At 41.5% G+C, this 22,930-nt stretch overlaps 4 protein-coding genes across 5 annotated transcripts; 2 read left to right on the top strand and 2 right to left on the bottom strand.

Annotated features, from left to right (window-relative positions):
• Window positions 1-748: 748 nt before the first annotated feature.
• On the bottom strand, window positions 749-2,151 carry LOC134215544 (cuticle protein-like). Of its 2 annotated transcripts, none has more exons than XR_009980216.1 (2): window positions 1,928-2,151; window positions 749-1,863 (listed from the first exon to the last, which is right to left on the bottom strand). XR_009980216.1 is itself a non-coding variant. In XM_062694706.1 (2 exons), exons 1-2 carry the CDS (start codon window positions 1,953-1,955, stop codon window positions 1,396-1,398), a joined length of 477 nt encoding a protein of 158 aa, XP_062550690.1. In that variant the 5' UTR covers window positions 1,956-2,107; the 3' UTR covers window positions 749-1,395. The 2 variants fall into 2 exon arrangements, 1 of the variants encoding a protein (XP_062550690.1); XM_062694706.1 differs by having other exon boundaries at window positions 1,947-2,107.
• Window positions 2,152-7,956: 5,805 nt separating this feature from the next.
• Window positions 7,957-10,716, top strand: LOC134209392 (uncharacterized). The gene is made up of 2 exons (XM_062685376.1): window positions 7,957-8,824; window positions 8,891-10,716. Exon 2 carries the CDS (start codon window positions 8,941-8,943, stop codon window positions 10,714-10,716), a length of 1,776 nt encoding a protein of 591 aa, XP_062541360.1. The 5' UTR covers window positions 7,957-8,824; window positions 8,891-8,940.
• Window positions 10,717-11,979: 1,263 nt separating this feature from the next.
• LOC134209391 (uncharacterized) lies at window positions 11,980-14,292 on the top strand. The gene has a single exon (XM_062685375.1). The coding sequence runs from the start codon at window positions 11,980-11,982 to the stop codon at window positions 14,290-14,292; it is 2,313 nt and encodes a 770-aa protein (XP_062541359.1).
• A 1,764-nt stretch (window positions 14,293-16,056) lies between these two features.
• On the bottom strand, window positions 16,057-16,750 carry LOC134209390 (uncharacterized). The gene is made up of 2 exons (XM_062685374.1): window positions 16,745-16,750; window positions 16,057-16,688 (listed from the first exon to the last, which is right to left on the bottom strand). Exons 1-2 carry the CDS (start codon window positions 16,748-16,750, stop codon window positions 16,158-16,160), a joined length of 537 nt encoding a protein of 178 aa, XP_062541358.1. The 3' UTR covers window positions 16,057-16,157.
• Between the last annotated feature and the right edge of the window lie 6,180 nt (window positions 16,751-22,930).

The following is a 22,930-nucleotide window of genomic DNA, read 5'->3' as shown; positions in this document are numbered from 1 at the left end:
GGGTTATAACACGGAAGACAAAGATCTGACGATATGTAGTTAAGACAGACTTTTAGAAAACTTGACCGGTGAACTAGTTCAAGCATTTTATTGTTGAAGTTGATCAGTAATGTACATAAGTGAGAGCTCCCAGAAACGGTGCTTTAAGGAGTGACTCCTCCAAGTATCTTCAAGCTCATATTATGTGTTGAATGCATGTAGCAAAGGGCAATACGCGAACAACGATACTGAATTCGTTCCAATTTGATTAGGTGGCAATCAGCTTCTGAGCGGGAGCAGAATATCTATAGAATTTGATGAGGTCTTCCAGGTGAGCACCCTACCATGTTGTGGAGATAGTACGTAGAAAATGAATCCTTTTCCGGCAATTCTTTATCAAATAATCAATATGGGTTTTCCAGGTACAGTTAGAATCAAACCAGACTCCAAGGTATTTGAAAGATAGAAATTGATCAGTTTATTTGGGGAACGTTGCAATGATCCTCGCAGGAATAAAACTGCCAAAGATGCATTTTCCCATTTATAAAAAATACTCTGTTAATTTAGAATCAAGAGCTGAAAGCCTCTTTAATAAAGAAGAAAAAAACCTCTGGTAATTACTCTTATTTAATCGCCATACCTTTGAATTTCAATTTAATACGATATAAAAGAAAATCAACATGCTGTTCGGGGTTATCTATAGATATACTGCACTTCCTGGTTTCTTTATAATTGTTTTTCTTAAGAGGCGTTTACATTAGGGAGTGTATTTTTCATTATTTCTCTAAAATAAAATTAAATGTTGGCGAGTACCACAAGTTGTTCCAAATATTATAAACAGTGCATGGTTCGTGTGGGCAATATCAAGCGCATTTCTGGCAATAATTGTTGTTATACTTTATTCGACCTCAACCCACAACCTAGGGAAGTTGCATACTTTATCAAAATGTTCATTGTGGGCCTTTTTTTTAAATAGTTCTTTTATTTGGTAGGCTAAGTCGTGTTTGACACTTTTCTGAGCCGCAATGCTCTAGTATGTTTTTTTCACATTTAATATCATCTTATTATCCTTATGGCATTTTGCAGTAGGGATTGAAAAAAGTGCTTCATAATTATGAATTGATAACTGTCGGTTCTTCTATGACATGTCTGACAAAAGTGTTTTGTTTAAACCACATAGCCTTCAGACTTAAGGCTATAAAATTTAGTATAGTTAATATAGGTACGTAAACTGTTTTCAGAGTATAACAAGTTTATCATGTCTAGTGTAACCTTAGTAATATAAATCGGTGACTAAATCGGTAGATACATTGCGAGATATGAGATATGAGAGTTCAAATTTCCGTGCTTTTTATACGAAAACAGACATAATGCTCAGCAACAGACCTCATAATTTATCAGACACACCATACGCAATCATTTAATTACTGATGAATCAATTTTGTCTAAAATATTGTAACTATGGCCAATACCATTCAACTGTTCCCGTCGACTAAGTTCACTAACAATATCAACTTCTTTAACGACTTGTTTAACGCCACGCTGATCACCTTCATATTCGACTATTCGCTTTTTGCCATTTGGTTGGTCCAGTGTGTACACACCTTGGACGTGATCTCCCACACGTTTCTCCCACTGATCCTTATGGTCACCGGTAACCGGATCGTGGACTCCATAGGCGAATTCATAATTTGGTAGTGCAGCATCGTCGCTTACTTTCTGTGGATTTCGTTGCTGATCTATTTCCGCATCCGGTTCTTGCTGTTCGATGACACCCTTGCTTTCACGAACCAGATTCCATTCTTGACCTTGATCGGAGTTTTTAGCTTGGGGAAGCTCAAAAAGGACGCCGCCTGTTACTAGAATGGTTAATACTGATGTGTTCTAAGTTGATAGAAGAATGCATAATGAATTTCTATTTGAACGTTTAAACTGTTTTAATACATACTTAGAACTCACACACTCACTTTTAACATTATGCTGCTGTTTGCTAAATCGCCATCGGAAGTTTAAAGCAGAACTGATTGCATCCCGCCTTTGAAGCGCTGCTTTATAACTAGTTTATATCAACAAACTTGTAGGCAATCAGCACGCATGTTCTTTTGCTGTGCTGTTTTGTTTTATCTGTTTTCCGGTCAATGATTTGAGGCGATTTACGTCCGTTGATAAAGCACCTACACTCTGTCCATTTCCTATAAGACCAGATGGGTTTTGCCTGCCACCTACCAGAAAGAAAACACATCACTTCGATTTATACCATGACATGTTTGTGTGAGTGACAGCTTTGCGTCACATGGTTAATAAAAGTGTGTGAGTGAACGCACCGAGCAGTGGCAACTTTTTTGTGATTTGCAGTGTCCATTTTGTATAAGACCACTTGACAGTATCGCGTATTTTCTTTTATGTGCATCAAAATGCCCAAGGGAAAAGTGCTCTCAGAAAAGGAGAAAGGGAAAATCGAGGCATTTCACCTCGAGAAAGTGGGGATAAGGGAAATCGCACGACGGATTGGCCGGTCCCATCAAGTTGTGCGCAATTATTTGGCTGATCCCGGAGGATACGGAAAAAACAAACGAGCTCCTCGCAAATCAAAGCTATCCGATCGCGAGAAAAGGGAGATAGTTAGAACAGCTTCGAATTCGACAAAATCGCTGATGAAAATCAAGCAAACTTTGAATTTAAACGTTTGCCGGGAGACAGTTCGACAGGTGCTGGTGAAATGTCCCCATATTAAAAGGGCTAAAAAGATGAAAGCTCCTAATCTTACTGCGTCTCACATTGACAAACGATTGAGTTTTGCAAAAGCTCACATGAACCGGCAGTGGGACTTGGTAAGTCTTCAGAATTTGTTATTTTTCTGACATCTTCATTGTTCCACAATGGCTTTACAACTAAAAAAATATTCATGAATGTTTTAAAATTCTCAGGTAATCTTCAGCGACGAAAAAAAGTTTAACCTAGATGGTCCGGATGGCTTCAATGGATATTGGCGCGATTTAAGGAAGGAGGAACAATATTTTTCAACTCGGAACTTCGGGGGCGGCTCGTGCATGGTGTGGGCAGGCTTTTGCGCAGCCGGGAAGCTGAAAATAGCGTTCACGTCCTTCAAGATGAATAGTAAAGACTATATCAGCATTCTGCAAGCACACCTTTTACCTTTTTTGCGAAAATACCGTCGGAAGAAGTTTACATTCCAACAGGATAATGCCGCTATTCATACCAGCAAAGAAACGAAACAATGGATCAGGAACCAAAAACTGGAATTGCTCGATTGGCCGGCGCGTTCTCCGGACTTAAATCCCGTCGAAAATCTTTGGGGAATTTTGGTTCGAAGGATTTATGCCGAGGGAAAGCAGTATGCGACTGTAGATGAACTGAAGTCCGCTATAACGAGAGAATGGGAGAATATTGAGAAGCCTGTTCTGCTGAATTTAGTAAACAGTATGCAGAATCGAATTTTCCAAGTCATTAATCGAAATGGTAAAGTTACAGATTATTGACCATGTAATCTACTGATTTTTTCACTTTTATTTGTTTCAAATGAGTAATATTTGAAATGGTCTTATAGAAACTGGACACCTAAAATATGTAAAATCATATTACTAAAGTTATAGAACGACTTTTTTTTTCAAAATAAACCTATGATAAAACAATAATTTGTTATGCATTTTATAAGTGTACACACATTGACTCGAAATTGAAATTATTCAAGCTGGATTGAAACAATTAGGGGGTGGTCTTATAGAAGTTGGACAGAGTGTATACTGCCCGATATACGCGATGGGGGCTCTTGCCGGTTGTGGCTATAGACAGGTGGTAAACCAGATGTAGGAAAACCTGTGAAATAGTGCATTTGTGTGGTATGAATAATTGCTCGATTATACCGTGCTACACTATATCTCACTCATCTTGAGAATTCTAATGGAAGTAAACAATATTTCAGATATTTTCAAGTAGTGTTAGAATAGTTTCGTGATAATTTGGCCTGGCACTGGCCGATTGGAGTCGGAGTTTCAAAAGTGTTAAGGTGTATTGCACCACAGATATTTTTATAAAAACTTTTTAATTGCGTCTTTCATTTAGCTGATATTTTGCGTACGTAATAACCAAGAATCGTCAATTTGTAATTAGTTACGAAAGATCATTCAAGATTACCTTTGTTTGGGTCCCATCTCACTGCTCAATGAAAAAGCAGACTCGCTGGCAAAGCAGTTTTTCCCATTAGTCCGTCAGAGTAGGGGAGGAGGTTCGGTTGTGGGCACCCTTTTGTGTTTGGTCCATAACTTTGGCCCTGGTTGATCTTATGTCGACATTTGCATAGCAATCGAAAGCTAAACTTATAACCTTACTACTAGCAAAGAAATTAATATGATTTCATCGATTTAGAAAAAAATATTGACAATTTAGAAAATTTGACATTTTTGGACATTTTCATTTCGTGGTTCGGTTGTGGGCACCCTTGATTTAATTAAACCCAGATTTAAAGACAAGGAATAGTTTATTCATTCTAAAAGCCAGGAGACGCTAAAAAAACTCAAATCAATTCACCTAGCAGTGATGATGCCTCCCTCGGTGCATTAAGGAGGATGTTGAAAAAAATCACCTAAGAAAGGTCTAAAATAGCACTTTAGGTAAATGGGTTTTAATTTTTCATTGATTTACGTTTTATTGGTATGCATCACAGTCAAAAAAATCCTGATGAATCACCCTAGCGGCAATAGTGCCTTTCTCGTTCATTTCAAAAAATAATATTTTGGCCATAAATTTTGATCCCATAGTCCGATCCAGGGCTGACAATAGTCATTCTCGTCGCATGAAGAAAGCGAAAAAAAATTAGTCTTCGTCATAACGACGCACGACGCAACACCTATTCGTTTTCTTCGCGCCGCATGCGTACCACGACGATAGTCGCGCAGCCAAAAGTTATGACGATTTTCGTCGTCACTTCTTCACACAATTGATTGCACGTCATTATAGACGGACTGGTTAAAAACATAATAGCGTCTCAAATAAACAAATAGTAGGAACTTTGGTAACATAAATGTATCGATAACATCCATAACGCTTTCAAACGTTGCTTCAATTTCATTATTACAAAGGATTAGTAAAAATCTTCGCATGGCAGCTGCCGCTTGAAGAATGACGGTATGAAGACTTCGTTCTTCGATGTCGTCATGACGATTTGGTTACACGACGAAAGCTAACGTCGTGCGCGTCATTGACGATGTGTAGAGTAGCAATGAAGACACTGCAACTCGTCGCTACTGTGGCATTTCGTGCTATGACGATGACGATTGTCAGCCCTGGTCCGATCTGCCAATTTTCAATAGGAAACAATGGGAAAGCATTCCCCGTCGAATGCTACTTGTTGCAAGCAAATCGGTCAACGCTTTGTTCCAAAAAGTGTGTGTAAAATGACTAGACATGCCCAAAGAACAAAAATATTAAATAAACTCATTATTTCGAACAATTATGTCAAACTAATTATAAAAACTGCCTTAAAACGTTATTAAAAATAAGTTAAGGGACAAGTAAAACGATATTGAATGATTTATCAATAAAATGAGGGTGCCCATAAACGAACCAATAAAGGTGCCCACAACCGAATTTCACAGCCTTTTTGGAACGAGAAAAAAAAAATTCGCGCTAAAATTTTGATGGCAATCGACATTGGGCCTCAAAATAGATTAAATTTACTGTGTAAATACGCATTAGAACTCACTTTTTGAATTAAATCCTTTAATTTATGACACTTTGAAAAAGGCCAAAAAAACTTTCGTCTTGTTTTTCTTGTACGAAAAATTTATTTGGTTCTAGTTCAAAGTAGAGATGCCCATCCGGTTTGATATTCAGCACAAAACATCATGCTATTATAGCAAACAAATGATGGTTGTCAGAATGACAGCATCTCTTATCTGTCAAAAGATACATACACTCAACTAAACTATCTCAAGAACATCATAAGCCTCATCTTATGAAGCGTGAAAAAATAATCGAATTTCATTTTCATTGAGCCTCTTATGATAATTAGTTGGCTCGTTAAAACTCATTGTAGTATCTTATGAAGTTCATAGTAGTTATCTATAGAAAAAGTAAAACATAAGAGGTGTCTTATGATCTTCATCGCTATTCTTGATGTGAAAAACTCATAAGACAAATCTTATGAAATGATGGTCAACATGGCAGTCTGTGTAGAATCTGTAGTTCGAACTATAGTTCTGATCACAACTTAAAATATCGTCATGTTCTCCAGTTCGACAATTTTTGGCAGTCGGTGGTGAATTTGGAGGATCAGAAACGTAAGTAAATATTTCCTATTGTTAAGGAATCATATTCTGTTGTTAACTTCTAATATCATAATTAATAGGTTACAGAACATGCTGGCACAAGGTAACCGCCCATAATCACCGTTTTCACCATTCAACATTTCCAGCCAGTAGGAGAGGGAAACACCGACGATGAGATGACTCTCGAGCCTTCCTATACTGGTGTGTTGCTGCATCCCGACGGAACATAAATTGATCGAATCTGGTGTATGGTACATTAAACTTAACATTATATAGGGAATAATATGAATATATTAAATAGAGATAAGTGAAATAATATGTAGGGCAATGATTTGCGGTAATCTGTTTTGTATTTCCTTCTCTTTTGGCCCGTTTACATATACGCCAGTTCTAGCGGACAATGCACTGTCGGACAATACTAGCGCGATATAGCATAATGTAAACACTATTAGCAGATGACAATTCCTGTTTACATTATGCTAGTTTTGCGCTAGTATTGTCGGACAGTGCATTGTCCTCTAGAACCAGCGTATATGTAAACGGGCCAATTTGGAGTTCGTGACGCACGATTTATATAAAAATAGTTTTGAACATATTATGACCCTCATATGTAAGAATTATTGATGTTCATAAGATTGCCTTATAATTATCTCCATGGGCTCACAAAGCAACTTAAAATTTTCATAAGACAAACTTATGAAATTCATTCTCGGTCTAATAACTCACAGTTCATAAGAAAATCGTATAAACTATGTAAGTAATTCTTATAGCAAAAAAACATAAGATATTCTTATGATTATCTTTAGTTTTCTTGGTTGAGTGTAGGGGTGCCCATAACCGAACGGTGCCCACAACCGAACCTCCTCCCCTACTCTTCAAATTTGGCAAAGAAATTGGACACACAACGAACTTGGACGGTGACTATTTTCTATAGTTCCAAAAGTTTCTGGGCGAGCGTGTTTCAGAGGTAGGGACTTAAGTCGAGGCTTCATTCGCATGATGTCGAGGCTTATGTCCAATCACTATTCACTAAACGCACATCTGTACACAATAAACCTTGTCGATAGCAACTTATGTAGGTACGGAGCCGGTTATGATAACATTGATCACGTAGTTTGGTTCTGCTCGGAAAATGACGCCCCCAGAGAGCAATTATTGGATACGAGGTAAACAACCCTTCAGGGAAGTTCGAGGTGTTTTGGGAGATCGTGATGTGGTCTATATGCAGGCAATTTATAGTTTTCTTTGTACTTCTGACATCAAAATCAAATAGTTTGTATTTTTCTTTCTTCAAAGTTTTTTTGTTTAGTCTCTGCTTTTTGTTCCGTAGAGCACAATAGCTCTTGCCCTCCGGAAGATGCTTAGCCCCGTCCTTTCTTAAATATTGTAAACTAACCTCGAGTCACCACGAGTACGCTGGCTTCTAGCCCTATCTTACTGAACTAACTGAAAAATTGAATGATATTGTTTATGCACCGTCGAGTAGTTGTTCACTTCCTGTATAACAGTTATGTAGTAGCAAAATTAGTTCGCCGGATAAAACTGGCAACTGGTTACCGAAGATACACGATAAGAAAAATTAGGTAGGACATTAAGTACGCTCGATATCGTCAGTTAGTTCGTTTCTGATACTGCATGTAGTGAGTTCGTGAAAGAAAATAAAAGTAGTGTGAATTCGAGGCACGTTTTATTGTAAATTCAGTAGAAGACAGAAGAATAAAGTGAAGTGCATGAAATACTTACCTTTCAACTTACCTGTGCCGGTGGAGTCATCTGTCCTTGATCAGTTGATCCGTATCTGCCCTTGCTAGCCGCCAGTCCTGAAAGAGAAGAACCCCGATACCATCCCTGATATTCACTGCTGAAGAATCAACCCCGAAACACAACGTAGGAAATCCGACGTAGGACCACTTTTGGTAAGCGCCAACATAAAATCTGGTGCCGTGACCAGGATACGTCGACACCGTCCGGGATCCTGCATCCGTCCGTTGCACGTGGGACGATCACTGGGCGCTGCCATTTTGGTTCCGCCATTGCGCTGAAGGAGAATACATTCAATACAAGGCTCGATTTTATCGGGTCGCAGGTAATTACCTGTCCGATTATTTGTACTGGGTCTCGCAGGTACCCTTTAGATTTCCGTTTATTTGTTGCATGTACCCATTTTTCGTCGATTTGGCGCTCTGGATTGCTGCCAAGCCGTTTGGAGCACATCAATAGACCGACGCCGCTACACACGAATGCTTTTTGGTCCGGTGGAGTACGCCATCACGCTTCCGCCATTGAAGAGAAGGACGAAGCCACGCTATTTCATCATTGCTGCAAGCCATCCTTGCATCGACGCAGGACGCGCTTCCTCGGCCCGTTTCTGGCCGCACACACCCTCGCAGGCATCTGTATATGCCGGTCAACGCCTCATCAGTGAATTTCATACGGAAGTTGGTGGATTTTCTGTTGCAACGTCATCAACAAGGGCATCGGCTCGCACCGAGCGAGCGCCATCTGATTCCTGATAGCAGTTTACTAAAAATACAAGGCATTCTATTGCCTTGGAATCGGTGAGTACCGTTCCAAGTGTTTCACGCTTTTCTCGCCGGGTCTATCGTGGTCTTTTTGTCCGACAGATCGTTCTTCGACTTCCTACGGGTCGTGATCATCGATTGTTCCCGCGAAGATGGCGTTTCCGCGGCAACAGGCAACGCTGATTTCGAGGAGGACTACCATGATCGACGCACTGGGTCGGGCAGGGGCGTTCATTCAAACCTACGATGAACAACGTGACCAGGCGCAGGTGCCCATTCGCCTGGAATACCTAAACAGCATGTGGGCTACTCTGGAAGAGGTGCAGACGCAGCTGGAGGATTCCGAAGAAGCTGAGGAAGGTAGGCAATCCCATCGCGACGTCCGTGCTTCCTTCGAGCCTCGACTCTTTAAAATTAAAGCCGATCTTATCGCAAAACTTCCTGTTATTATTCAAAACGCTCGTATCCCTGATTCTGGTCCAAATGTTTCCGCTCTGTCCGGGTTAAAATTGCCAACGATATCGCCTCCTGAGTTCGATGGGGACTACATGCAGTGGCTAGGCTTCCATGATACGTTCTTGGCGTTAATCCACTCTAATGCCGACGTACCGGCGATTCAGAAGTTCCATTATCTGAGGGCAGCTTTAAAGGGCGAAGCTGCGCAACTGATCGAGTCCATCGGGATTAGTTCAGCCAATTACAACCTAGCATGGCAAGCGTTGGTCGATCGTTATGCCAACGACTACTTGTTGAAAAAGCGGCATCTCCAGGCACTCTTCGACATTCCATCGGCCAGAAAGGAAACTGCTACTTCACTTCACACCCTGGTGGACGAGTTTCAACGACACACTAAAACCCTATGCCAACTTGGCGAACCAACGGGCTCCTGGAGCAGTATTCTCGAACATCTTCTGTGTACCAAGCTTCCCGATGAAACAGTCAAAGCATGGGAGGATTATGCATCAACCAATAATGATCCGAATTATGAGTGTTTAATCGACTTCCTCCAGCGTCGAATGCGAGTTTTGGAATCCATTCTGGTGAATCATCATCAAAACTCTTCATCATCGTTTGGTTCTGTTCATGCTTCCAAAAGGCCATCTCACTTTCGTCTTTCATCGTGCGCCTCCACTTCGAGCTCCAGTAACAAATGTCCAGCATGCAACCAGGAACATCCGCTGATGAAATGTGCGAAATTCAATCGCCTTTCTCACTCCGAACGACAGCAGCTTGTTTCCAGCAAACGTCTCTGCCACAATTGCCTCAAGGGAGATCACATTGCTAGAAATTGTCCGTCGAATTTCAACTGCAAGCATTGCAACAAGCGCCATCACAGCATGTTGCACTCTGCCGATGGTTTGAGGCCATCCAACGAATCGTCCTCTGCTCGCATTTCCATGCCAACTCAAGCTACCCAATCTAACGCTCGTTCTAATGTCGAGTCGATTCCCCAATCGACAGTAGCAGCAACTGAATGTGTTTCTCGAGTCGTTGCCAATGCATCTGCCCCAGGGCCTCTGGAAGATGTGTTTCTCTTAACGGTATTGGTGAAAGTCGTCGATGCGTACGGTCAGGACCATTTAGCTCGTGCCTTGCTTGATAGCGCTTCCCAGCCAAATCTTATAACTGATCGCCTAGCACGCAGGCTACAGTTAAAGAGAGATGCAGTGAATGTTACCATCCAAGGAGCTGGGAACTTGTCTAAAAGGGTTCGAGAGTCAATCTATGCTCGTATAAAATCGCGGAATGGAGACTTCGAGTGTGGTGCAGAATTTCTGTTAATGGACACCGTGACAGCGGACCTCCCAGCTCAAGATGTCCCAGTTCAAAGCTGGCAGATTCCCCAAAATTTGTCGTTAGCGGATCCCTCATTTAACAAGAAGCATCATGGTACTTGGCGCAAAGCATTTTCATTCCTTCTTCCCTAGTACCGCTCGCCTGCAACTAGCAAGTAATTTACCGATTTTAGTTGACAGCGTATTCGGATGGATCGTTACGGGGTCTGCCAATATGGTTCATCCCGCTCAACAACAATCTTCCAGTCCCAATGTCGTCGCAGTTTCCATGATGACTCTAGAAGAGAGTATGGAACGATTTTGGAAAACGGAGGAGCTAACTGTTGGTGAAAATTATTCCCTCGAAGAGCGCTACTGCGAGAACCTTTATAAATCCACCACATCGAGGCGCGACGATGGCCGTTATATAGTCCGTTTACCAAAGAAAGCTGATTTTCCTGGGATGCTTGGAGAGTCCAAGACCAGCGCTCTTCGACGTTACGATCAACTCGAACGACGCCTGGATCGTGACTCGAAATTGAAAGAGGAATATCACCAATTTATGAAGGAATACCTCTCCCTCGGCCATATGAGGCTGGTCGAGACGGACGACGGTACAAATTATCCTGCATACTATTTGCCCCACCACCCAGTGATGAAGGAAGATAGTACGACTACGAAAGTTAGAGTCGTATTCGACGGTTCGGCTCGTACTTCTACCGGCTTCTCATTGAACGAAGCACTATGTGTGGGTCCGGTGGTCCAAGATGACCTACTTTCTATTATACTACGATTCCGAACCCATTCAGTCGCACTCGTCGGAGATATTGCCAAAATGTACAGGCAAGTGCTGGTTCATCCTGAGGACTTATCTCTGCAACGTATTCTATTCCGGTTCTCCAAAGACATCCCTGTACAGGTCTACGAACTTTTGACCGTAACCTATGGTCTAGCCCCATCATCCTTTCTGGCCACTCGGACTCTGCAGCAGCTCACAATGGATGAAGGTGATGCATATCCTATGGCTGGACCGTCGTTGTGTAAAAATTTTTATGTCGATGATTATATTGGAGGAGCTAGTTCCGTCGAAGAAGCCATTAAGCTCCGCTCAGAGCTTTCGGAGTTGCTCAACAAAGGAGGATTCGAGCTAAGAAAGTGGACGTCAAATCGCTTAGAGATTCTTCAGGGACTTACACACGATCAAATTGGAACCCAATCAAGCCTATGCTTTAGCCCTAACGAAACCATCAAGACCTTAGGAATTCGTTGGGAACCAGAGGCTGATCAACTTCGCTTCGAGTCGCAGATACAGCCAAGAGAAACCCATCCTACAAAACATCCATCTTGTCAGATATCGCCAGATTGTTTGACCTGCTCGGTCTAATTGCACCGATTATTGTGAAAGCAAAAGTCCTAATGCAGGAGCTATGGTCTATTTCCTGTGACTGGGATGATCCCGTTCCACCAACTATTCGTTTGAAATGGGAACATTATAGGCACGAGCTACCAAAAATCGCCCATTACAGAGTTGACCGTTACGCATTTCTTCCTGACGCCAGCATTGAATTGCACACTTTCGCCGATGCATCGATGTCTGCATATGGAGCATGCACGTACGTTCGTTGCGAAGACAGCCAGGGAAACGTGAAAATTCGATTACTGGCATCGAAAAGCAAGGTTGCACCTTTGAAACGACTGTCTGTCGCCCGATTGGAGCTGTGTGCTTGTGTACTGGCGGCGCATCTACATCATCGTGTAAAGGAATCAATTGGCGTCCCTGTATCAGCATCTCATTTCTGGTCGGATTCAGCGGTATGTCTATACTGGATTCGTGCACCCCCAAATACTTGGAAGATATTCGTTGCTAATAGGGTCTCTGAGGTGCAACATTATACACACGGCGGACGCTGGCATCATATATCTGGAACAGAAAATCCGGCCGATTTAGTGTCCCGTGGGATGACAGTCGACGAATTCGTCAGCAGCAATGTTTGGAAGTATGGACCGGTCTGGTTGGCAAACCCACAAGATACCTGGCCGATATCGAATCCAGCCGCAGTACTCAAAGAGGATTTGGAGGAAAAGCACGTCGTCGTAGCAGTCCAAACTATACCCAGCATAAATCCTTGGTTCCTACGGTGGTCATCTTATACGCGCCTGCTTCATACAATCGCATACTGCCTTCGGTTTGCTGCTAGAACTCGTACCAAGACTAGAACACAACCCAGTGAATCTCTACAAGAAAATGTCGACCCAAGAATACTTACCGTCGAAGAGCTTGCCCATGCCAATGCCCTGCTAGTCCGATTCGCCCAGCATGACGCTTTCAAAGAAGAAATAAACGAACTCCAACGTGGCAACCCGCTCTCGAAGAATTCGCCTACCAGACGGCTTCATCCCTTCTTGGATCCAAAGAGAATCATGCGAGTTGGGGGTAGGCTAAACCTTTCCCAGCTGCCCTACCAATCAAAGCACCCTGCCCTCCTACCCAAAGGCCATCCGTTTTCCCAGTTGATCGTCGAAGATTACCATCGCCAACTGCTCCATGGCGGCGGGCGTCTACTTCTCTCCACGATACGCGAAAAATATTGGCCTTTGAATGGAAGAAATCTCGTTAAAAGTGTCGTCCGGAATTGCTTTCGCTGCTCACGGCACCGTCCGGTTCTTGCACAACAACAAATCGGACAGCTGCCAGCTTCGCGGGTCATACAAAATCGCCCATTTTCGATCACGGGTGTGGACTATGCCGGTCCTCTGTATTTGAAGCCAATCCATAAGCGTGCTGCTCCCGCAAAAGCTTACCTGGCAGTCTTCGTTTGTTTCACTACTAAAGCTGTCCACTTAGAATTAGTGGGAGACTTGTCTACTCAGGGATTTCTTGCCGCCTTGCGGAGATTTATTGCCAGACGAGGAATGCCAGCCCATATCCATTCGGATAATGGTAAGAATTTCGAAGGAGCTAAAGGTGAACTGACGGAGCTGTTTGCCAGGTTCAATAGCGAAAAGGATCAAGGGGAAATTTCTGCCGCTTGCGCCCTGAAAGGAATAACTTGGCACTTGACTCCTCCAAAGGCACCACATTTCGGTGGCCTGTGGGAAGCGGCGGTCAAGACTGCCAAAAAACATTTATTTCGGCAACTCGGAAGCACTCGTCTTTCATTTGAAGGCTATTACACAATTTTGCACCAAATTGAAGCTGCTCTTAACTCTCGTCCTCTGCTGCCCATGTCCGACGATCCAAACGACCTTGCTGCGCTGACACCGGCGCATTTCCTGATCGGAACATCGATGGCCGCCCTGCCCGACCCAGATTACCAACAACAGCCGCTCTATGCCCTTGGACTATATCAAAATTGGCAACTGCTAGTTCAACGATTCTGGAGTCACTGGAGGAAGGAATATCTTCAGGAACTACTTCGAGACACGAAATATGCCGCTCGCAACAACGAAATTCATCCCGGTCGCATGGTTATCGTTGCGGATGAATCACTCCCAGCAGTCCGCTGGCCTCTAGCCCGTATCATTTCGGTGTATCCTGGAAAGGACAATTTGATACGTGTTGTGGGTTTACGCACCGCAAAAGGAATTATAACACGAACCATCAACAAAATCTGCATTCTGCCACAGCCGGTTCCTCCTGAAGATTCTCGTCTAGTTCCGCAACCCGCGGCAACTCCTGTGGAATATCGCCCCGATGCAAATCCAGCCACAACAATTCCGGATGCTTGAGTAGAAAATTTAACTTGTAAAATACAATTCAATCTAAATAATTAAGAAAAAACAACTCACTTATTACGTTGAAGCCAATTAGTTTTAGATTTGTTTTGTTTTTGTTTTGATTTGACGTTTGTTGAGCTACATAAGTATTCAAGGCGGCGGGTATGTTTATGCACCGTCGAGTAGTTGTTCACTTCCTGTATAACAGTTATGTAGTAGCAAAATTAGTTCGCCGGATAAAACTGGCAACTCGTTACCGAAGATACACGATAAGAAAAATTAGGTAGGACATTAAGTACGCTCGATATCGTCAGTTAGTTCGTTTCTGATACTGCATGTAGTGAGTCCGTGAAAGAAAATAAAAGTAGTGTGAATTCGAGGCACGTTTTATTGTAAGACTAGAAGTAGAAGACAGAAGAATAAAGTGAAGTGCATGAAATACTTACCTTTCAACTTAGCTGTGCCGGTGGAGTCATCTGTCCTTGATCAGTTGATCCGTATCTGCCCTCGCTAGCCGCCAGTCCTGAAAGAGAAGAACCCCGATACCATCCCTGATATTCACTACTACCTCACTCGCTGAAGAATCAACCCCGAAACACAACGTAGGAAATCCGACGTAGGACCACTTTTGGTAAGCGCCAACAGATATTGATTGTATATATCACAAAGAACCATGGCTCCGTAAAGCGTTATACACGCCTGAACCTACGAAATAAGCGAACTTCAAAAAAATGTTATTAGTTCACAATTCTGAGAAGAACAAAACCTGTAGCAAAAATATCTTTAAATAATTAAGGAAACCCTACGATCGTACGATCGATTTTGTGTTTTCGGCAATAATTCAAGCAACTATTGGAAATATTACGTATTCGAAAAGTTATATTGAATTATCAGATTTTGCAAAGAAAAATTGCGATTTTTTTACTGTATACCCTTTTTGGTGTTCTTAGAACCTAACTTTTATAAAATAAAATTTAAACTTCTCTGGAGAAAAGCACGTTCAAAATTGTATGAATTTTGAGTTACTTCTGATTTTTCTGCAAGTGAACAAATAAATAGGATCATTTTTAGTAAGTAGGATAACATTTATTTCCAGTGCTTAAATAGGACTTTACTGCTGTTGAGCGATTCGGAAACTGTTTTTTTTTCTTTAATGCGAACATAGCGGACTATTTTCTAATGATTTTATAGAACTAATCGTCTTCTATGGAAATATTTGTAGTCATTTTTCCAATGTTGATAATAAGATTTGGTATTGGTGTTCACGTGTTATAAGACGAGTCAGTATTCTTCATTTCAGTTTCACTACTTGATAGTAACTTTTGTAAGACATTTTTAAGATCTCATACTTGATGCAGCTGAAAAAGTTGATCTTATTGTTGAGGTCGGAATAACTATCTGTAAAATAACAATCAAACGGTGAAATTAAAAAGATAGTACTATTTCGTCTTTTGACAAATGGATTATTTATTTCCTGATATACTAAGGAGCAAGTTTATTCGGAACTATTTTACGAGCGAAGAAAATTAATTGATTTTAAATGAATAATATAAACTCGTCTTTTAGAAACAAACTTCCTGGCAAGCAATAATCAAATATTCATTAAAATGAAAGCAATATTAATATTAATTATTGAGGAGATAAGAGAAGAGTAGCACAATAATTGAAAAATCTAATAATCATGACTTTAAATGGATTTCTCGCTTAACTTTTTAAAAGGACCTAAGAAACATTTTTCATAGATTAATTTGAGTGTTGCAACCAAAGGCTTTCATATTGGTCTGTTGATTGCAATATTCCAATTAGTACATGAATAAATGTTACTTAGGTCCTTTTTAAAAGTTGAGCGAGATTTTAGTTAGTATAAGCCTATTACCCTAATGAAAATATTTCTTAAGATAGCTATAACTTTTAGCTGCTTCTCCTTCTTCCTTCCCAACCTCTTTCGTTTTTTCCTTGCCTTCTTCGGGAGCCACATTTATCACCTTCGCTTCGAATCCTTTCTTATCATCCGCCTCATACTCCACAATCCGCTGCGTACCATCCGATTCGGCAAACTTGTACACTCCCTTGACCTTTCCCCCGACCCGTTTTTCCCACTGATCTTTGCTATCACCGGTCTTGGGATCTTTCACGCCGTATCCAAACTCGTAGCTGTGGGCCTTATCCTGAGAAACGTCTTCTTTCTCCTGCACTTCGGACTTCACATTCACTTCCGTCTTCCGCTCTATCTGATAGTCGTGGAGCATTTTGTTTAAACCGGCTAATTTGGCTTCCAGCTCGTCATCCAGCTTCTTGTCGGGAATCTCGTGAATGGTTTTGAAATTGTATTCACTAACACTTTCGCTTTGATATGGATGATACGCGGAAACGAAGCCCACAAGAGCCAAGATCATCATTATCGTAATCTAAAATTGATAAGCAAAATAAGAAACCATTTTCTTTACTAATGTTATCGAAATACCTTCATGGTTCTGACTAGTTCGTTTGAGTTCTTGATACCTAAACAGATGTTTGCCTACTGATGCTGTTGGGAGTGTAATATCATAGCTTTTATACAAGATACGATGCTTGTTTCACATGATCTGAAGTTTAAATTAAACAAACAACGTAGAACTTTCCATGCACAAAACCAAGAACTTTTTAGCCGCGGAAAGTGAGACGTGGGAAATTCTATCGCGCACGAGGCGGCGAATTCAACGCATGCCGGTAGGGGGAAAGTAAATTTAATGTGCAGCGTTTGAACAGTCGAGCGTGTATGCGAAGCCATGAGCTTAAAGTTAGAAGGGTGAAAATGTAGAAGATGATGTGACCCGATTCTAATGGGAAGGTTATCAATCGGAATCAGGCGAATTTGGTGAGTTGATTATATATGAGAAGTGCATACATCATTTGAATTGTAATACGCCTTTGCGGTTACGATTTTATGTTCTTTTGGTGCAAATCGTTTTTGCAGAAGGAATAATGATTAAGTAGCATACGAGTTCGGCAAGCTGGATGTGCGTCGGTCTTCTATTGAAATAATATGAATTTTATAATTTATGGCACTTATTACCACCATATGCAACGAAAGGATGCTTCTATGCAAAACATCGTGACCACTTATTTTGAACTCACCCACAACTATCAACTACTACTGTTGCGTGGCACATGATTCAACCTTTTTGACTTTCTCGTACAACAAAGTTGTACCGAAAGGTTATATGATCACTCCAAAAACGTGTCCAAATGTTGAAGACATACTTTTTAGAACTTAACATTGTCCGAATTACTCGAATTATGAGTTCCATTCGACGAGGAATCTTGTTCCATTGTTTTCTATTGAAAATTGGCCCGATCGGACTATGGGATCAGAAGTTATGGCCAAAATACTGTTTTTTGCCCAAAACACGCAAATACTCATTAATTGGATCTCCGTGTTCTATGTAGATCTTTGTCCGATCGCCGTCCGACATTGGCTGGATTTGAGTCTGTTAAAGGTTTGGAGTTGGAGTTATTTATATCCTGCGATTCGATCTTGTTGACGTAGATGAGAGGAGCGTTCGACCAAGGCATTCAGTTTTTTATTGAAGATTTTTTTTATTAAAGATATTTTCATCTCAGGGCTGGCTCATCTCGTACCAAGCCATTCAGTTTACTGCACTTGGCAGACCACTGTTAGTAGAGCAGTATCGTCGTCTGGGTTGAGGTAGTTGGATTATTGCTCTATGATGGTGAGCTTCTAGAGCGGCCCATGATTTTGTCGATTAGAATGGGCAACAGAACAGATATAGAATACATCCATCCTTGCCTAGAGCGAGGCTGGCGTGGGGTCGCCTTCACTGTGTAGGACTCTGCAGGTGAAAGCTTCGTATTGCGCTTCGATGAGTTCGACGATTTCGTCTGGACCTCTCTTGCTTCTAGAGACGCCCCACAGTATTTTGCGGCTCGAACGAATAGTGATTTTCTATGAGAAAAATATATTTAGCTCTTTTAGTGGAATGTATTCAACCGTCTAAGACGAATTAAGTACTCTCCATTTAATTCCACCAAGTAATTTTCGATATCTTTGCAGATACGTATTTCGACCACAACTGTGTGGTCGAAATACGTATCTGCAAAGATATCGAAAATTACTTGGTGGAATTAAATGGAGAGTACTTAATTCGTCTTAGACGGTTGATTTTCTATGGCTTTTCGTGGTTCCAAATAGAGGGACTCTTGGAATTCACTTACCTGCTGCTGGATGGTGCAAAGTATAGTCCTCACATGATATTGCGGGCAGAATCCTGTCTGCTGCTGTCGGAGAATTGCCAACCTCTCCCTAAAACACAGAACTTTGAAAACAATGTGCTATAATATGATGTCCTTCCAGTTGACGCACGCTGATCGCCTTTATTCGAACCCCTCAACTAAAATGAAGACTAAATCTTCTTAGTTCCGGAATAAACGCAATGTTGACATTGCGTTTGACTATCATTCTTCAATTGGCGAGTTCCGATTACGCATTAATCGGATTCAGCGGTGGGATGTGCGGTTAGAGCGGCGAATCAACATATGAAGAATCAACATAGAAGATTCAGCTGTGAATAGAACGTTCGTTGATGAATTCAGAACTCGGGTAGTGGATGCCATCCAAAGCGTGAAATCTAAAGAGGCCCCCAAGGCCGATCGGCTGTTGGAGGAACTGCTCATAATTGATCCTATGCTGGCCATGCAAATGTTGTAGCAGCCATTATCTTAAATTTTGCAGCGCCCGCATCATTCTGAAGTAGGTCAACAAGTTGAAAGTGATCCTTTATTTGCTATTAATTGACTACGGAATGGTTTTCTATTGCATTAATCACGAAGGTCTGTGTGGCGCCCAGGGATGCAAGGGATTTTCAGATAGGTCACGAGGTCCTGCATAACGGATTCATTTCATATTCACTATTGCTTCACAATGTAATCAATAAGATCATTGTGAATAAGATTGACCGTGTACCAGATCTTTAGCTGCTTTGGCAGATTATTTCTGTGGAACTAGACAGCTCTGATTTGGCTGCTGGTGATGATGACGATGATACGCAATATTAGTACGGCGACGTTGTGTTATATGGAGTGGGCTCAACGACCAAAACATATGCTCCTTTGCGGGGGGTCTCATCATCAACGTCACAGCAGGACCAGGAGGTTGGGTGTCAACAGCTGGGCCGGCGAACAGCCTGATATCATCAGATGGCGAAATGGGGATCAACATGGATGCACTAGTCAGAAAGACTGTAGCTGCCTTCGTGAGTTTACGAAATATTTGTAGATTCAACCAATTTGATCCACGCACCAAACTTCAAATGTACCGTCTACGGGGCTGTCATTGGGCCAAAATGTGGTATGCTCCAAATAAATGTTACAAAGCTCTAGTAGTTAACATTGGAATCAAGTTCTAATTAGTTTGGTACAAGCTTGAACAATAAATTTACCACTGTGTGGGGGAAAATAATAAATTAGAGAAATTCTTCAAAGTTATATGTTGTTTAAAATTGGCCCATTCTCACCCCTCACAAGGGGTGACATTGGGCCAAGTACAATAAAGTTCAGCAGTGACGATGCAACGATTCAATCGTTCAATAAAAATAATTGATAAAAAAAAAAAACAGGTATCCATCGATCTAAAAACTAGTTATATAATAGATTTGTGGGTTATTACTGACACTATTTCAATACGGGTTCATTCGATCAATAGTTTTACATTCAAATTCCAAGCACTATGGTACGAGCACAATTAGTTTTTGGAATTTGTTTTATGATTTCCTAGACGTGAATTTTACTATAATTTCGAACCGTTTGAAGCTTTTATCAAAATTCGTAACAGTTTCTGGGATATTAGGAATTGAAACATTTTTCGTTTTGGCCCAATCTTACCCCCTAGGCCCAATGACACCCCGAACGACGGTATTACTATGTGTATAGGCAAAGATAACGCAGATGATGTCTAATATTTATAATTCTGACGACGGCTGGATTTCGTGTGCCGTGGAATTTACAAGCCATCAAATGCCGATATCAAAGGATGTCCGAGAACGTGAATATTAATATTGTTGACCTTATAAGACACAACATATTTATACAGATAGGTTTTCATTTCAAATACTCTTGGTGAAAAATATATAGTCTATAAATAATATATGAATTTCGTTTAAATACAAATAGATATAACTCATAAGATATATGAAAAACGGATTAGAAAATTAACTGCTCTCCAAACGGTTTTTTCGTGACACTTTCCAATATTATGTTCCATAGAAAATTTTATGTGACCAGATTTGGTCATATACGAGTCGCAGAAATTCTTTTGTGACGAATGTGCTACTCGGGTTTCTACATCAAGCTTTCTACAAGACTTTGAGGGATTTTTGAGTCTTCCGAGCCTCTTAAAAGTATTGTTTTGACCATCTAGAAAGGATGCTTCCAAGCCACTTGAAAGGAGGCTCTCAAGCCTTCTTAAAGAAGGATTACAAGCCTCTTGGAACGAGGCTTCCGATCCTCTAAAAATAGGCTTCCGAGCCTATTAAAAGGAGGCCTCTGAGCGTCTTGAAAAGACGCTTTTCAGACTCTTGAAAAGAGGCTTCCAAGCCTATTGATAGACGAATTCTGCACTTCTTGGAGAAGAGCTTCTGGTCCTCTAAAGAGGAGGCTTTCGAGTTTTTTGGAAGGAGGCTTCCGAGCCTCTTAAAAGGAAGCATCGAGCTTCTTGAAAAGGCGCTTCCGAGCTACAAGCCTGCCTTCTAAGCGTCTTGAAAGGACGCATTTAAGCTTCTTGAATGGAAGCTTCCAAGCCTCTTGAAACGAGCTTCCAAGCCGGTTGAGAAGAAGCTTCGGCGCCTCCTAAAAGGAGGCTTCCTAGTCTTTTGAAAGGAGGCTTCCAAGTATGTTGAAAAGAGGCTTCCAAGCCTCTTAAAAGTATTCTTTTGAGCATCTTGAAAGGACGCTTCTCAGCCTCTTGAAAGGAGACTTTTAAGCCTCCTTAAAGAAGAATTCCAAGCCTCTTGGAATTGGCTTCCGCGCCTAGTAAAAGAGGCTTCTGAGCACCTTGAAAGGACGCTTCTCAGCATCTTGAAGCCTATTGAAAGACGAATTACGAGCCTCTTGGCGAAGAGCTTCTGTTCCCCTTAAGAGGAGGCTTCCAAGTTCCTTGAAAGGAGGCTCTCGAGCCTCTCAAAATGAGGCTTACGATCCTTTTAAAAGAAGGCTTCTGAGCCTTTTACAAGGAGTGTACCGTGGAGGCTTTAGTGCGTCTTGAAGGGATGCATTTCAGCCTTATGGAAGAATGCTTCCAACCCTCTTGAAACGAGCTCCCACGCCTCTTGAGAGGAAGCTTCCGAGCCTTTTTAAAGGAAGCTTCCAAGCCTTTGAAAAAGGCTTCAGAGTATTTTAAACGAGGATTCCGAGCTTCTTGACAGGAGGCACGAAAGTTCCGTACCTTTTTAAAAAAGGCTTCCGAGTATGTTAAAATTAGGCTTCTTAGCGTCTTGGAAGAACGCTTCCCTAGCAGCACTCATATAACACGTAGGTCACTGCAACTCATATGTGGCCAGATTTGGTCACAATCACGTTGCTGCAACCATTTATGTCTGACCTGTGCTGCTCGGGTTGTCAGCCCATAGAAAGAAGGCTTCCAAGCCTATTGAAAGACGAATTCCAAGACTCTTGGAGGAAGGTTTATGGTTCTCTTGAGAGGAAGCTTTCGAGGCTCTTAAAATGAAGCTTTTCAGCCTATTGAAAAAAGGCTTTGGAGCCTCTTGGAAGGATGTTTCCGAGCCTCTCACAGGAGGATTCCGAGCCTCTTACAGGAGGCTTCCGAGCCTTTTATAAGGAGTCTCACGAGTGTCTTAATAGAACGCTTTTCAGCCTCTTGAAACAAGGCTCCCGAGCATCTTAAAAAAAGCCTTGGATCATCTTGAAAAGAAGCTTCAGAACCAACTTCTGAGCCTTTTGGAAGGAGGCTTAAGAGCTGCTTGGAAGGAGGCTTACGAGTCTCTTGATAGGAGGACAACGTGCTACTTAAAAGGAGACTTTCGATACACTTGGAAAGAGCCGTCCAAGCCTTCTGCAATGAAGCTTCTGAGATTTTCAAAAAAATGGCCTTTATATCAGATCTACATTGAAAATTTTCAAATTTTATTCATAAACGTTTATCCCTTTTGATCTTTTGTCCCACACCCTTCGTACACTGTGCTGGTTGGGGTGGGTAGGATTCAAAAGTCTTTGATTCACTGATCGCCATGCATATTATACTCAATGCAAAGTTTTCGAATAAAATAATATCAAAACTTTATCAATAAGTTGTTTTTTTTTTTCAATTTCGTTTATTTGGTAGGCTTAGGCGTGTATAACACTTTACGGAGCCATGGTTCTTTGGGATATGTACAATCAATATCATTTTATTATGAAGTTAATAAGAGAGGGGAAGAAGCCAACGTACTCGTGGTGACTCGAGGTTAGGTTTACAATCTTCAGGGAGGGAAGGGGATTAGGATTCGGAAATCAGGGAATCATCATAATCAAAGAATGTCAGCTGCTAATCCCGTTATTTGGCGTCAGTGACGATGTGGTGTGTCGTCGTACTCTAGGAATGGTTCGACTGGAAGCATCTTCCGGATGGCCAGAGCTACGGAGCTCTACGGAACAGAAA

This window comes from Armigeres subalbatus, chromosome 2, assembly GCF_024139115.2.
Source record: "Armigeres subalbatus isolate Guangzhou_Male chromosome 2, GZ_Asu_2, whole genome shotgun sequence".
NCBI classification, from domain to species: Eukaryota; Metazoa; Arthropoda; class Insecta; order Diptera; family Culicidae; genus Armigeres; species Armigeres subalbatus.
Note: the sequence above shows the minus strand (reverse complement) of the source record. Positions and strands in the feature narration are given on the sequence as shown.